Consider the following 16,685-nt stretch of genomic DNA (forward strand, 5'->3'; position numbering starts at 1 on the left):
TCTATGAGATTGGTTTATGTAATATTTGGGGGTAAAACTGTGGCAGCTCCATATGCCACACAATAGATAAATTAATAAAACACGTTGGATTTATTGATAATATTACATAAATAATGTTCTAATTTGTTTCATATATGTTTAACTAACAAATATCAATCACATAATGTTTATTAATTCATTTATGTTAAACGTATGTAATCTAAATGGATGGAAATTTTATATGCAATCAGAATGCATAAATCTGATTTGTTCGGCCTAAATATTTTTTTTTGGAGTGTATATATTTTGCTGACCTATGAACTTACATTATAACAAACATTTCAAAGAATGCTGCAGTAGGAGAAGTCACCGAGTGCCTTTTTTTTTCTTATATAGTAAATTACCTACACCTCAGAAGATGAAACACAATGAACTCATTGTGGCTTTTGTAGGTGCGAGAGAAGCTCATTGGGAGCACAACAGCTCAAGACAGTTCTGGGAGGTAATAATACTAAACCACGGTGATGACAGACTTTGGCTGAGGGATTTTAAAATGACCAAAACAACCTTTCAGAAGTTTCTCTTAAAGGTGCAGTAGGTGATTGTTTTCAGAAACATGTTTTGTTGTGCTGGTTAAAACTCTCTTCACATTCCAATAGTAATGATAAAAGTAAATGATCTAAATGTATTTTTATATTCTGGGTAAGACATAAAACTAAAAAAAAGTTCAACTAATAAAAATCTTCGGACTGACAAATAACTCAATTATGACAGGTATCTCAAATTGTCTGTCAACATATTTAAATCTGAATTTCTGCAGCCTCTTTAAGCTTCACTTGCACTTTCACATGAAGCACGGATCTACAGCTGACAGAGAGACATCAGGCAAACTCTGCATCAACCTGAACTTCATTCTGAAAGACCAACGTGGCCTTGTATCCATAAAAAGAAAGATTGTTTTTGAAAGAGGTCCCGCCTAAAATGCAGAATCAAAACCCTCTAAATCCTAAGTCGATATTGGAATTACTTTTGCACGCAGGAGGGAAATTACATCATGCAGTTCAAAACAACGATCAGAAGGGTGACATCATGGCAGAAGTTTAACTTTTAGACAGGTATGTTTTAAAACTATTTCATCCACGCAAAGCTTAGATTGTGTTCTTGTTTATGAATGGGTTTATATGTATGGAAGTGTTGTTCAGCCTCTAAAAATGTCCGGCAAAAGATTGACTATTTATCTATTTATTAAATAGACCTAAGCATTCGTTTAGTAGTTCGAGTGTAAAAGGAGCTGAAAACAAGTGATGTACGAGGATCAACGAGTACAACTGAAAATGAAAAGTCACTTGTGGTCTTGGTAACATAAACGTAAGTGTAATGTAAAATGATGACAGGATATTTCTGTTTATAGCACTCCTTTTTTCTTATCTGATTTAGTTGAATAACAAAACATGAGTAAATAGCACTCTTCCTCCTAAACAGCTTCACTGAGATAAAGTTTGATTTATATTCCCACATTCATTCATTTTTGAAGTGACAGCCTGTGACACGCTCCCACTCTAATGCTACTTTGAATATTGGGTCTTAAAATAGCATGTAGGCATGACTTCAAAACAACATTAGCACTGTTTCAGTGACTGTGAACAATGTTGTATTTCATAGTCATTGGCTGATTATATGATTTCACTATTTAGAATCTGCAAACAATACTTTTCTGAAATTATATTATTAAGGAGAAGATCAGAATGTGTGAATATAAAACCAACTTCACCCCAATGCCAGTTTTGGGGAAATATAATTCCTATCAACAACTACGCTCGACAAAGTGCGTGTGTCTATAAAGTTTTCTAACTGGTGAAGGACATGATCTAGTGTTATTTCTATTTGGTTCGAGTTCGCGGATTCATGACTTAAGGAGGCGTGGATTTGGACGGCAGGGGTGGGATGTAAAATTTCTAAGCTATTATGCCAATGCTAGCATTATAGCAGATCACCTATTGCATATTGCACCTTTTAGAAATGTTCCAAAATGCGCAAAAAAATGGGTCCATCCAAAAAATAGGTGGATGGAAACATAGCTATTGTGTCACCATGCTACGGACGTCTGATGCTAACGCACTCCTGATTTCCTTTTTTACTTACATGGCAACACCAACAGCACTTTAATATGTTGTACATTTTATTAGACTGCACAGAGTAGCATTATAACAGGACTGTAATACATTTTAGGACATTTTAATAAACATTAAAATGAAGGTAAATTCCTCTTTGCCAGATATAATTAAGTCATCAAATAAAGCAAATGAAAACGAAGGTAAAAAATTATAAACAATATACAAGTGATGTTGCAGCAACTGATAGATATCAGTTGATGTATTAATACTGCTAAGCTTATTGTACAAATTGACAAGGATTGTTTTATATAGTGCAGGGATGGGATGCGTAAATATCCTGATAATATTTAGAAATCTTACTGTGTTTATCTTTTAAATGCACGATTTTTCCTGCATAGTAAATTGTTATTTATGGTGTGTATATTTTGGGTCCTGTTGATTGCTATTTAAAAATAAAAACCTATATGTTATTGTTCATATTTTAAAAGTGATATTTCAACCCCTACGAAGATAATAAATACCAACAACCCTGCTACAAGAGAGATAATTTTGTGCTTATAGTTGAGTCTAACCAGGGGCGCCGCTAGACCCAATTTACTGGGGCACGTGCCCCAGTAAAAATCGCCAGTGCCCAGGAAATGCATGACTGAGATATGATTTAATTAATAGGCAAGTGTATTTTTATTTTTATTTTTTTTATTTATATTTATTATCTGTTTTTTGTCCTGTCTCTGTAATCCTGTTGCACTGTAGAAGCTCTGTCACGAAAACAAATTCCTCGTATGTGTGAACATACCTGGCAATAAAGCTCTTTCTGATTTTGATTCTGATTATTGAAAGTGGTGGTTCCGAAATAAAGACATTATTCTCTATGTGCAACCGAACCAACGCTGGTGAAAGCAGTGTAATCAAAAAGCAAACTGAAGCATCTCCGCGTGTGCGCTCGCACGCGCTCTTCTCCCAGTGCTAGTCCCAGTAGTTAACGTGCGCACCAAAAAAGTAGGCTACTTGCTGCTCACGTGCCACTCATGCGTTGTAAAACCGGCATAATAGCCTTTTTTGTTTAGCTAGTCGACAAAACTCCTGAAAAAGGAGGGATGACGAGTCAGGAAGGTAAGACTTAATAAACCTAATTCTCTGCCATGTGTCAAGTTTAAGACAACAGATAAAATTTAATGAAATTTTTGTATTTTAATGAATTGTGTATAGAATTTCATTATAATGAAATTAATATTTATGCAAAAGATTTCTTAAATGATCTTAGTATATCACTCCAGTTGTGTCTTAACATTGTTTTCCAGCTATATATATATATATATATATATATATATATATATATATATATATATATATATATATATATATATATATATATATATATATATATATATATATTTATTTATTTTTTTTTTTTATGAAAACTCTACATTTTTGAGGGGGAAGGGGGTGTGTGCCCCAGTAGTGTTTTATGTCTAGCAACACCCCTGAGTCTAACTCAGGCTAGACCAGGCATGGGCAAACTTGATCCTCGAGGGCCGGTGTCCCTGCAGAGTTTTGCTCCAACACTAATCAAACACACCTTAACACCCTAATTAGTGTCTTTAAGATCACTAAAAAGCTACAAGCAGGTGTGTTTGATTAGGGTTGGAGCAAATCTATGCAGGGACACCGGCCCTCCAGGATCGAGTTTGCCCATCACTGGGCTAGACTGTATGAAAGATTGCTTATTTCTGCAGTGCAACATGTATCGTTTTTATTAAATTATAACAGCTTATATCACAGTTTTAAAACTAAATCATATATTATTGCGTGTTTTTAAATGTAAGTGCTTATATTTATATTAGCGAGCATTTGTTATAGTGTAGATACGAATGGTCAAGTGAGAAGTTCAGGAGGTATGCTTGATTTGACGTACATGCATTTGGTTGAAAGCTTGATTTTGCGGCTCCGCTTCTGGGTCCATCTGGTAGTCCCCTCTGCGCATGCCCAAGCTCCAATTTCAGCAGTCTTTTGTGACAGTTTGTGCCCATCACGAGGCATTTTGCCTTCAAAGTGTTCAATGGGAAAAGGCGATGTCGCGTCGTCTATATTTTTTACAGTCATTGGTCACCATGCGGTTGTGTTTCTAATCTGGTGAGTGAAACGTTATTTCCAAGTCTTTCTGCGAGTGATCGTACAGTTGCGAATCTGTATCAGCTCTGCTACTCGACACTTCAATATTTATGTTGCTAACTTGGTGTTGTTGTGCTGAAGGTTTTTCTTGTGTCTGATTCTAAACTGCATGGATACGAAGCAAGTCAAAGAAGGCGGAGTTCCAGCACACACTCAGCGATTGAGTAACTATCACGGACCAATGGTACCTTGAAGAGCTTCATAACCAAAACAAACTCCATAAAAAGTTTGCTGTGGTTAGGGTGAGGGTTGGGGTTTTAAAACAAACTCAAAAAGAACTTTGTTTTGACTGGATTTTGTTAAAAATTATGTCATTTCAGTTCTTTTTTCTAATTCATTTGAAGTAAACTGGGCCCTAACCAGCAACCAGCTCTGCAACTCTCACATGGTTGCCCACAGAAGCTAAGCCTGTGCCTGGTCAGTACCTGGATGGGAGACCACATGAGAAAGCTAGGTTGCTACTGGAAGAGGTGTTAGTGAGACCATCAGGGGGCACTCAACCTGCGGTCTGTGTGGGTCCTAACGCCCCAGTATATTGATGGGGACTGCTTAGTGAGCCTCGTCTTTCGGATGAGACATTAAACTGAGCTCCTGACTCTGTGGTCGTTATAAATCCCAGGATATCCTTCGAAAAAGAGTTGGGGTTTAACCCCAGCTTCCTGGCCAAGTTTCCCCACTGGCCTCTGTCCCTCATGGCCTCCGAACCATCCCCATTTCATAACTGACTTCATCACTCTGTCTCCTTTTCACCAATCAGCTATTGAGTGGTGTTCAGTCTGGCACAATATGGCTTCTGTCGCATCATCCAGGTGTATGCTGCACAATGGTGGTGGATAAGGTGATTCCCCCCAAAAATTTATAAAGCGATTTGAGTATTCAGAAAAGCGCTTTATAAATGTAAGAAATTATTAATATCATTAATTATGTCGTATTCTGATTCACACCATCATGATAATACTGTAAGTTTTCAATACTTTAGCTCATTCATGAGAATTATTTAGAATCTCGGATGTAATGAGGATAACAACTTCAATGATTCCACATTCCAATGCCATTGATTGTTGTGAATATGCGTCCTCTATTGGTGAAAATACACACCGTGCCTTTAATTTTTAATGATACATAACAGTATCATTAACAGATACTAAATAGTGCATTTGTGCAATACAAGCATTCAAAGCAGGCCAAGCCAGAATTGACATGTTTAATAAGCTCAATCAAATCTGTCAAGCTTCATTTTCATGGTTATATGAAGGCCTGTTAGTCTGTGTAAACACTGTTCAGGCAACATTTTAGTGGCAACAAACCACACTCTGCCATTAAAACCCAACTATCAATGATTTTGCCATTTTGGCCTCATCAGATTTAAACTGTATGTTTATTTTTAACAATTGTTCAACAAACTTACTTAATGAAGTCCCCTTCGATTCCGATGACCCGTTTGATGATCTTCTGCTGAGGGTTCTTTGGGCTCCTGTGAACAGATACGAGATTGTACATTTGCATAGTGATGACAGACCTGCTCGGGGTTTATTTGAGGATGCTGCTGAGCTCAGTGGATTATGGGGCATTAGGGACAGTTTTCAGAGACCAGATGGGTCTTATCTATTGGAGGAAGTCAAGAAAAGGCTTCATAAAATGTCAAAACTCTTGATTTTCGAAGTACTGTGTTATTAGACTGTATTTCATTTGATTCAGTAACTTAGTGTCCAAAGAGTGGTGCAAAAATTGTAAATAATTTTAATGTTAACAATTTCTGTAAAAAAACAACAACAACAACATTTCAGCAGTTTGAAAATCAAATGGCAAATAAGTTGTGCTAAAATATATATTATAGCTTAAATTAAATATTAGCTGCATCTTTCATTGTAGTTTCAAAGTGAAAGACCAATAAGTTGCGTAAATAAATTGTGTTCATCACTGTCATGACACATTTATTACTAGATCATCCATGTAACATGGCAGTTTGAGAATCAAATGTTTGCTAAAAAATTATCTAAAGCTATAAAACATTTTAAACTTCCTCAGAAAAGTCTCAGATAAACATGAATATGGAAAAATGTTATAATGCTGATTCATGCACGTATTGCTCACGTTCAAAAATAGCAGATCAGAACTGCTAAATGGCTAATGTTAGCTGCATGTTTCACAACAGTTTCAAAGTGTAAGTCCAGGAAGTTGCTCAAAATGTTTTGGTCAACAGTTAAAATATCCCTCTGACAATGCTTGTATTACTAGTTCATGCATAAATTGTAGTAGTTTGGAAATCAAGTGTTTGACGTTGCTAAAAAGCTAACATTATGTCATATTAGCTGCACATTTGAGGGTACAGTAGAGCTATAAAAATTTTTATTTTATTTTATCAGAAACGTCTCAGATAAATGCGAATATGCTAAAATTGTATTATTCTGATTCATGCATGTATAGTGCAAGTTTGAAAATAGGAAAAAATCCAGTGTTTAATGTTGGTAAAAAGCTAATGTTAGCTTATATTAGCTGTGCATTTTAGAGTAGGCATAGAGTGGAACTTAAATATATATTATATTTATATTATGTATATATATTATATCGCGCCAGTCTGGTAATAAGAGGGCCAATGAGTTGTGCTTAAAGACTAACATTAGCTATTAGCAACTGAATTTTTCATGGCACGATAAATGTAAAATGTCAAGTGTATGGTACCATAGAGGATGTTCAATTTTGACAAAAATACACTACCTGACAAAAGTCTTGCCGCCTAACTAGGTTTTAGGAACAACAAGTATCAGAAGTGGCTTATATGAAAGGCAAAGGTCTCTAGATTACGCTTATTTTACCAAAATAAAGTATGACCATGCCATGATTTTTAATTATTTAAGGTTATTAAGTTTATTTTATTTAAGTTTATTTAAGTAAGGTTTGACTTTGACAAAAGTCTTGTCACTTTACAGAAATAATGTACAGTATAGAATATTAAATTAAATTCACCTTTATTTGTATAGCGCTTTTACTATGTAGATTGTGTCAACGCAGCTTCACATAGATCATAGTAAATTGAAACAGTGTCAGTTCAGTTTTCAGTGTTTAAGTTCAGTTCAGCTCAGTTCAGTGTGGTTTAATATTCACTACTGAGAGTCCAAATACTGAGGAGCAAATCCATCGATGCACAGCTCTACAGATCCTGAATCATGCAAGCCAGTAGTGACAGCGGCGAGGAAAAAACTTCACCAATTGCCGAAAGTGAAAAATTAAAAAACCTCGAGAGTAACCAGTCTCAGTTGGGCACGACCATTTCTCCTCTGGCCAAACGTCTTGTGCAGAGCTGCAGTCTAGGCGTTGGAGAAGCTGGATGTCAGCGACACTTGTCTGTTCCCGGAGTGTCACAAGAATCAGAATATAAAGTCATGGTGCAGTGGAAATGACGACTGCATCCATACATCTTAAAAAATGACTCAAATAAATTATTTATATAAGAAAGCGTTCTTGCAGGACTCCCAGAGTTCATCAAGATTCTTTGGATTCATCTTCAATGCCTCCTCCTCCATTTTACCCCAGAGATGCTCAATAATGCTCATATCTGGTGACTGGGCTGGCCAATCCTGGAGCCCCTTAATCTTGTTTGCGTTCAGAAACTTTGATGTGCAGACTGAGGGATGAGAAGGAGCGCCATCCTGCTGAAGATTTGCCCTCTCCTGTGGTTTGTAATGTAATGAGCAGCACAAATGTATTGATACCTCAGGCTGTTGATATTGCCATCCACTATACAGATCTCTCGCAAGCCCCCTAACTAAATGTAACCCCAAACCATGATTTTTCCTTCACCAAACTTGACTGATATCTGTGATGATTGGGATGCAGATCAACAGATGATCCATTGGAAAAATCTACATTCTGTCACTTTTCCAAATGATCAACCAGAAGTCAAGTTATTATATATTGCTCTTACAACTGGGATCGAGGTAGTGTAGATAAATGTAACTGTTGCAACAATTTATTATGCAGACTCATGCATATATCATGCCAATTAAATAATCAAATAGCCAATGAGTGAAGCTAAAAGTCTAAAATTAGCATAAAATTAGCTTTATTGTTTTCATAACAAATAAAATACACTAAACCTTACCCCAAACCCAACCAGCAGTGTCAGCATGCAACAAAAATGCATTTGCTGAGGCAACAAGCTATTTCACTTTGTTTTTACTCTTCTTTTTTATTTGCAACAGACAGTCAGCATGTGCATCAACTGCTGCAACCTTCTTACTGTCAACACGTTACACATTATTAATTGCAGATTAAACTGAAGGCAATGGCAGCACAATCATTCTTGTAGAAAAATTGGTGCTTCCCTTGTTTGATATTTTATTAACGCAACATATATTATAGATCAATTATAGACCGTTTATTATAAATCATCATCTATCACCACAGAGTCAAAACCATTTCAGTGAGAAATGATTTCCATGACCTTTCCAAACCTGTTTTGTAATATTTTAGAGTTTTTCTCTTACACCAAATCCCACATTTGGTTTACTTTGAGGTAAGATCACAAGAAGCGTCACATTTGTAGCTTTAGTTCCATCAGTTTTGACCTGATCCCTCACATCATTACCCACAATGACCCTGACAGCGACCGAGCCACAACCTCGTCATCCGCAAGACTGCAAACTTCTCATATCATCCACTTCTGAAACTTTGGTTGTCACTCGGTGCTGTATGGAATTTCATGTACGGTAATCTTTTCTGCTTGTTGCCTTTCCGCAAGAATGCTTTCTTAGCTGCAACACGCCCTGTAAGACTTCTTATGAGATGACTTTTCTCTCGGTTGAAATGTGTGCTTTGGTGCCAAATGTCTCTCAAACGCTGAGCAAGCACTTCAGTGAGAAATTGCCTACTTTCTTTGTGACAGTTTGAACACCATGTCTTGAAAATCTAAACGCTGAAGAACCAAAACTGGTGTCTTAAGATGACAGTAAGACTATTTTTTGTTATCTTCTTTTGAATACTGTTTATTTATATTATGCATTCACAGCAGAAACTATTTTTACAAAAATAATTGATGTAAAAGTTCACAAATAATTTCACATAAATGGCTAGTAATTTAATGCAGTTCAGAATTTATGCAATTCTAAGTTAACATCTTGCATTTATCACTTTGTTTTAATATCTGACTGCAAGATTATAGGCTTTTATAGCAAGTTTTTAGCAGCTGCAAGTTTTTAAGCAAGTCTGAAATCACAATTTTGAATTTACATCCATGATGCAAATCTCCCATTCCATCACATCACAAAGGTGCTCTATTGGATTGAGATCTGGTGATCTGGTGATGGTGGAGGCCATTTGAGTACAGTAAACTCATTGTCATGTTCAAGAGACCAGTCTAAGATGATTCACGCTTTATGGCATTGTGCGTTATCCTGGTGGAATAAGCTATCAGAAAATGGGTACACTGTGGTCATATAGGGATGGACATGGTCAGCAACAATCCTCAGGTAGGCTGTAGCGTTGACACGATGGTCAATTGGTACTAATGGGCCTAAAGTCAAGAAAATATTATCCTCCACATCATTACACCACCAGCAGCAGCCTGAAACATTGATACAAGGCGGTATGGATCCATGCTTTTTATGTTGTTGACAGCAAATTCTACCATCCGAATGTCCCAGCAGAAATGAGACTCATCAGACCAGGCAACGTTTTTTCCAATTTTCTATTGTTCAATTTTGGTGAAACTGTAGCGTCAGTTTCCTGTTCTTTACTGACAGGAGTAGCACTTGGTGTGGTCTTCTGCTGTTGTAGCCCATCCGCCTCAAGGTTTGACATGTTGTCCATTCAGAGATGATCTTCTGCATACCTCCGTTGCCAATCTTATTGGCTTTCTATCTGCTGGAACCAGACTGGCCATTCTCCTCTGACCTCTGGCATCAACAAGGCATTTGCGCCCACAGAACTGCGGCTCACTGGATATTTTCTCTTTTTTCGGACCATTCTCTGTAAACCCTAGAGATGGTTGTGCTTGAAAATCCCAGTAGATCAGCAATATACTCAGACCAGCACGTCTGGCACCAACAACCATGCCATGTTCAAAGTCCCTTAAATCACCTTTTTTCCCCTTCTGATGTTCGGTTTGATCTGCAGCAGATCGTCTTGACCATGTCTACGTGCCTAAATGCATTGAGCCAAAATGCAATTTGTATGAACAAACAGTTGGACAGGTGCACCTAATAAAGTGGTCGGTGAGTGTATTTTGTCAACAAACAGGCTTTTCTCTTTAAGAATCGCAATTTTCAGAATTGCTAAGAACTTTTGTATTGAGTATGACATCAATTCAATTCAATTGTGAGATAAAATCAAAATTATAAGAAAAATCGGATTTGTGATATTTTAGTGCAACTTAATTACATAAAATACTGGTAGATAACTTTGAAAAAGTCTACAACAATAAACTTACAAAAGCATTTTACAACTTTTCAGTTTATTTCATTCTGCAAACAAACTTTTATTTAAATAAATATATAACTAAATAAATATTTAACTACACAAAGTCTAAAAATAATGGTTCTTTATCAGTTGTTCCATGCAGATTCTTCTACATCCATTAATCCTTTTCATTTCACAAAATTTTCATTAGATTGTAAAATGATCTTTTCATTTAGAGTTTTTTTTTCTAACCAAAATGGTTCTTTTATGGCATCCCTACAAAAAAACTCTTTTGGAATTGTAGTAAAATAAAATGTCCATTAAAAAAATAACACACTGAAATAGTATTTTCCTACAGAACATACTCTATTAATGTTTGCTTTCATAAAGAAAAACAGTGCAGTGTTTTTGGTTTAAATACAGTACAACTCTTTATAACTTTTCTACCTCAGAAGTCATTTATTTTCAGATTTAAATGGAAAAAAAATCAATCAATCCTACTGTACATCACTTCAAGCTTCCTGTCAGATGCGATGCAGTGTTAAACCTTCAAACAGCTCCAGCGCAGCCTCCATCCATCATACACACACACACACACACACACGCACACACGCACACACGCACACACGCACACACGCACACACGCACACACCTCCTCTGCAACAGCCCTGACGCTCAGCCTGATTTGTGATTTTCATTACTTCTGCAGGCCTGAATGTTGTTGGTGTTTATCTCAAGTGTTACATACGGCATGCTGGGAGAATATATTCTGATTTGTCAAGTAGGATTTTACAAGAGTAAAGGCAAGAGCCTGGCCAAGTGTGTGTTAAAAGTGACTTATCGGAAGCCTCCCAAAACTGATAATGTCTTGCAAAAAACTTTTGGACATACTGGAAAAAAGTGTAAGAAATGAAAAAGGCACTATTATGAGGAGTTTCCAAAAATAATACTTGATAAAAATGGCTTAGTTTTAAAAAGCAGTTTAAAATCAAGCAATAACAGCCCAGGCTCATCGAAAGCTTTAGTTTTTTTTATGTTCAATTCAATTTAATTCAATTCACCTTTATTTGTATAGCGCTTTTACAATGTAGAATGTGTCAAAGCAGCTTCACATAAAAGGTCATAGTAGATTGGAACAGTGTAGTTCAGTTTGTAGTGTTTAAGTTCAGTTCAGTTTAGCTCAGTTCAATGTGGTTAATAATCACTACTGAGAGTCCAAACACTGAAGAGCAAATCCAACGATGCGCAGCTCTACAGATCCTGAATCATGCAAGCCAGTGGCGAAAGCGGAGAGGGAAAAAAACTTCACGTCTTGTTGCATATTTCAAATGACAAATCTACTAAAAGGCACTGTCTGTATTTTTGTGAATATGAAGTACATTACTTAGGGTGTGTTTTGTTGTACGTTTCAGATACACGTCCATGAGAATGTTTGGCTTTTCTTACAGATCATCCAGCAAACCACTGGCCTCAACCCTTCTCTAAACACAACCAATAGTATTTTCAAAAGCAAATGTACAAAAATAAGTGTAGTTTTACCTTGATTTTACAGTACTTTAATCCCTATTGTTGTACCATGCTTCATTCGACTTGAACATGAGTGTTCTGCATAACAACACCATATAAAGTGAGCTACAGAGCAAAACGACTTTGGCAGAGAAGTTGTTCATATGGAGATACATAGGGGAGGTCCAAAAAAAAAAAAGAAAGAAAAAAGAGATGTGACAATAATTGTGTGTGTGCATAATGTGTGGACTTTGTATACACAAACAGTTTGGGGATATTTTTACGCAACCATGAGTCTTTTAAACATTAAAATAAACATTAAAATAGTGCTACACATAAAAAAATTTTTATGTCCACCAAGAATAATCGAGATGCGGCTTGCTGTCATGTCAACTTCGAACATTAAATGGCAAAACCTCAGCAAAAAAGTGAGAGCTGACATGAACAAATGGAAGGACAGAGTAAGGAAGGCTTTGAGGTATGCTGGGAAACCATATTTAATTCAAAGAGGAGAACAAAATCAGGGAAAATCCACCAAAAGAGATGAGTGGAAGAACCGTATATGTGACGTGTTATCTCTCTCTCTCTCTGGACGCACCGAGGAGCGCTAAACACCACATAAACAATTAACGTATCAATATATAGCTACATACAGGGATTTGACATTAACACCTGCCAAATGCGGGTAGATTTCGGCTGTGGCGGGTTAGACAGACAGTCCCACTAGCCACTTTGGCTGGTTGAAAATAATTTTTAAATTCTAGTTTTCTTAAAAGCAGAATTCTGTAAGGACAGCCCAATATTCGTCAAATGTGATCTTAGAATCGAGAAGCAGCACGACTGATAAAATTAGCTGTGTTCGTCAAAGCAGGTGAATACCGAATGAGAGGATTATCACTCGTGCGCACAGGTGATGTGATGCGCGCGACTGTTAAAAGGCGTGTGCGCTCCCGTTTACTCGCGCGAAGCAACCGTGTCTAGAGGAAACGCAATTGGTGTGATCAGTTCTCTTTGAAAAGACTGGACAAAAAAAGCGATGATTGTGCACTCCCAGTCCTGCTGCTTTCAAGAGCTCAAGATTTAAAAAAAAAAAAAATATATATATATATATCCTCTTGCAAGCAGCAGCGGTCAGTGCTTTCACCGTGTCATCCTTTCAATATCACACGGTATGTTTTCTTTTGCTTACTGTTATTTGTGTTAATATACTCTTTTTTAATCATTTTTTTACAATAACATTGCTTTAATATGAGTTTAACTCCCCGTTTATGTGCAGTTAACTCGTGATCTGAGAGACCTTTAGCCAGGACAGACTACTGTGCATATTTTAGATACATGACAATAGTTATTTTTTAAATGTCAATTATTTTTAAAGAAATTTTGTGGCTAAGAAATAATAATTTATTTATTTTTGGTGTGGTCAGAGATAAATTTGGTAAATCCTTAATTTTGAGCCCTGAAAAGTCATTGTGAAATAAAAACTAATTGCAATGCGACACAACCAACACAAAAAGTGAAATGAATGAGGAGGCATGCGGACATAACAAAAAATATAAAACAAGTAATTTTAGCGTGCCAAAGTCAAATTTATGCATATAATATATAGTTTCCCAACAACAAAATTGTGGCTAGTGAAAATGGTGAGTGACTAATAATGTTGCAAAACTACTAGACACAGTGGCTGGTGTTCAAAAAAGTCAAGCCCTGGCTACATACCATATATAATAAAGCTGTATCAATGCATATTTCCCACCAGCCCTGTGTAAACTACGGCAAGCAGAGTTTGTTTATATATTTATTTATATCGTGAGAGAGCAGAGCGCAAGAACAGTTTGAAGCAGTATATACACAGGTGCGCTTGAACAGTTTGAAGTAGCATGAACGCAGGTATCTTAACATACAAAAGGTAATCAAAAGTTCAGAGACTACGCCCACCATGATAAAGATTTATTTATTTATTGTTTGTTTGTTTGTTTATTGTTTATAATTGATTGTTATTTCCTATACTGTAAGAAAGTCATTTTCTGCATTTTCTGTTTAATTTTTTTAAATAAATAAATAAATAAATAAATAAAATAAATAAAACAAATAATAATAATAATAATAATAATAATAATAATAATAATAATAATAAACACGAAAGAAATTCTTAATATTAACCTGACGTTTCTGTTACTGTATTAAAAATAAGATAAAAGAATCAGATCTTTAGTGGTTTAAAGTGATGTGATGAATTGGAGTTCTATTGTTATTCCACACTAACTGGAGATATACTGTTCTTCCACATTTTAGAAATATAAATCATCATAACTTTGTATGACACTGAAAAATGTTATCTCCTTAGAATTGAGAAGCTTTTGTTGTCTATCTTCAGGTAGAGTAAAAATATATCGCATAACGTTCACAATCCAAGTGAAAAAAAAAATCATATTACTCAAAATGTGAATATATGGACTTACAGCATATGGTTCTTTGTCTCAAGGCCTCAATTATGGTTTGACAAAAATATTAGTTATAGCACATATTTTTAATGAGCCTGCATTGAGTAATATTTATGAAAACAACTAATAAAACAACAACAACAATAAAACACAATATTAAGACTAGGCCAAAATGCTTTTTGTATTTTTGTTGTTCAGATAAAAACCCTAAAACCATTCAACATTGAACAAATATAATAAACATGCAAATATGACAGCATATGACTTGTATGTGATTTCTTTCTGACTTGGCTCCTTTAAAAGAATAATAAGTGTTTACATGAGCATTAGCTATTAGCAGCTATCAAGCAAAAATGGTACTTATGACTTATTTCGGCTCGTTATTGTATATGATCACATTGGTTCACAACTGGGAGTTTATTGCAAATGCTCAACTGTGATTTTTGAGTCAAAAAAGTGGTATAAATCTTCTAATTTGTCTTAGCTTGATGCTAGTTCTAATGCATCGGTCACACAAGTGTGATCACATTTTATGGAGTTTGCTGTCAAAAGAATCCACAAGGTCATAAGAAAGTGTTTTATTTTGTTTTCTAGAAAGGTTTTAATATGTGAATATTTAAAGCCACTGAATATAAGCTTTTTAGCTTTAAGGCTAGTTTGCTACATGTGCCTGCTAGCGCATTGATGCCTTGAAGATATTTTTAGATTTTCAAAAGCATTTGGTCTGGATAACATCTGCTGTGTACAAAGGCCCTGTATAAACATCTTTAAAGGGGTGGTCCTTTATGATATCATATTTTAAACTTAAGTTGATGTGTAATGTAGCTGGGTGAACAGAAACAACATCTTTGAATGTAATACCCTCAAAGTTCAATGCAAAGGGAGACATTGGCTTTTACAGAGTTAGCTTAGCAAAGCCTACAGCGAATGAAGTTTGGGGACTACGAAAAAATACATCCGGGTTTATGATGTCATAACCCTTTCAGGTTACGCGCATTCACCCCGCATGACACAAAAAATAAGTGCTTACAATTTAATTTTGATTATGCTCCAGAGAATTATAAGAAAGATATAGCTCTAGCATTTGACAAAGGACAACTTATAGAATCTCTGCCAGTTCAGTGCTGGATTCAGCTAAAAACTCCTCAGAAAAGGAACAGCTCTAACCATAATAGACAAAGCTGTGGAATGTTGTAGCAAGGACGTTAACAAGGATGTAAACAATGGGAAATGATGTTTGCTATCGTTAACAATTTAGCTACAAATTTATATTTATCCGCCAAACCGCAGTAAACACCCAAAATCTTCACCAGCGCTGCAGTGTCTCTCTGGAAGGCCGCTTTCCATCTCAAATATCAAACTCGCAAAAGATAAGTGAACATTTAATATTACTTACACATGCTTATAACCCGAATATATATGAAAAACACTTGTCAGATTTTATTTTAGAGAATTAGTTCAGCTGAGTCCTCTTAATTTTCTGTCTGATTCAGACTCAAACTGATACTGCTAACAGTTACTCTGACTGACAGTATTTACACAACGGCAAAGCATGTGGCTAGTAGAGGCATGATGCTTTCTGGTGACGTGGAGTTGATTCACGAATCACAGCACATTATGTTAGATGACCAATAAGACTCTCTTGAGGGAGGCCTTCAGAGGAACAAGGAATTATGACAGTCGTTTTCATGTTAGCTGAGTAGCAGTATATAATTAAAATGAAGCATTAACACACATTGTTTTGCACCCCATAAACAGAACCATGCTTAAAAAAATACACACTGGACCACCCCTTTAAAGGTCCTGTGAAGGAGCTAAGAGAGCTGTAATGAGTTGAGAAACCACGTGCAAATAGAAATATCTTCTACAGTTATGCACACAAATTCTCACAACCCATTCAAATACAGAAATGTTTTGCAGACTATAAAAGAAATGTGTAGGGGATGCCATAAAGTGATGGACCCATTTGCTTCCGGTTTGAAGTCAGCGGTATTGTCAGTTGTGCCATAAGTCAGATTATTAGGGCTAAAAATATACAAACGTCAAAGAACCGTATGACCAGGATGTTAAAAAATAC

The 16,685-nt window shown here is 35.9% G+C and overlaps 1 protein-coding gene across 2 annotated transcripts in view; it reads right to left on the bottom strand.

The window, feature by feature from the left end:
- immp2l (inner mitochondrial membrane peptidase subunit 2) overlaps positions 1 to 16,685 on the bottom strand; it is a 211,557-nt gene that overhangs the window by 10,401 nt on the left and 184,471 nt on the right. For both annotated transcript variants that reach the window (XM_056451658.1, XM_056451659.1), the window contains exon 4: positions 5,674 to 5,739. In XM_056451658.1, coding sequence (XP_056307633.1) covers positions 5,674 to 5,739 — 66 coding nt within the window. The remainder of the gene's footprint in view (positions 1 to 5,673; positions 5,740 to 16,685) is intronic.

This window comes from Danio aesculapii, chromosome 25 (assembly GCF_903798145.1).
Source record: "Danio aesculapii chromosome 25, fDanAes4.1, whole genome shotgun sequence".
NCBI lineage: Eukaryota > Metazoa > Chordata > Actinopteri > Cypriniformes > Danionidae > Danio > Danio aesculapii.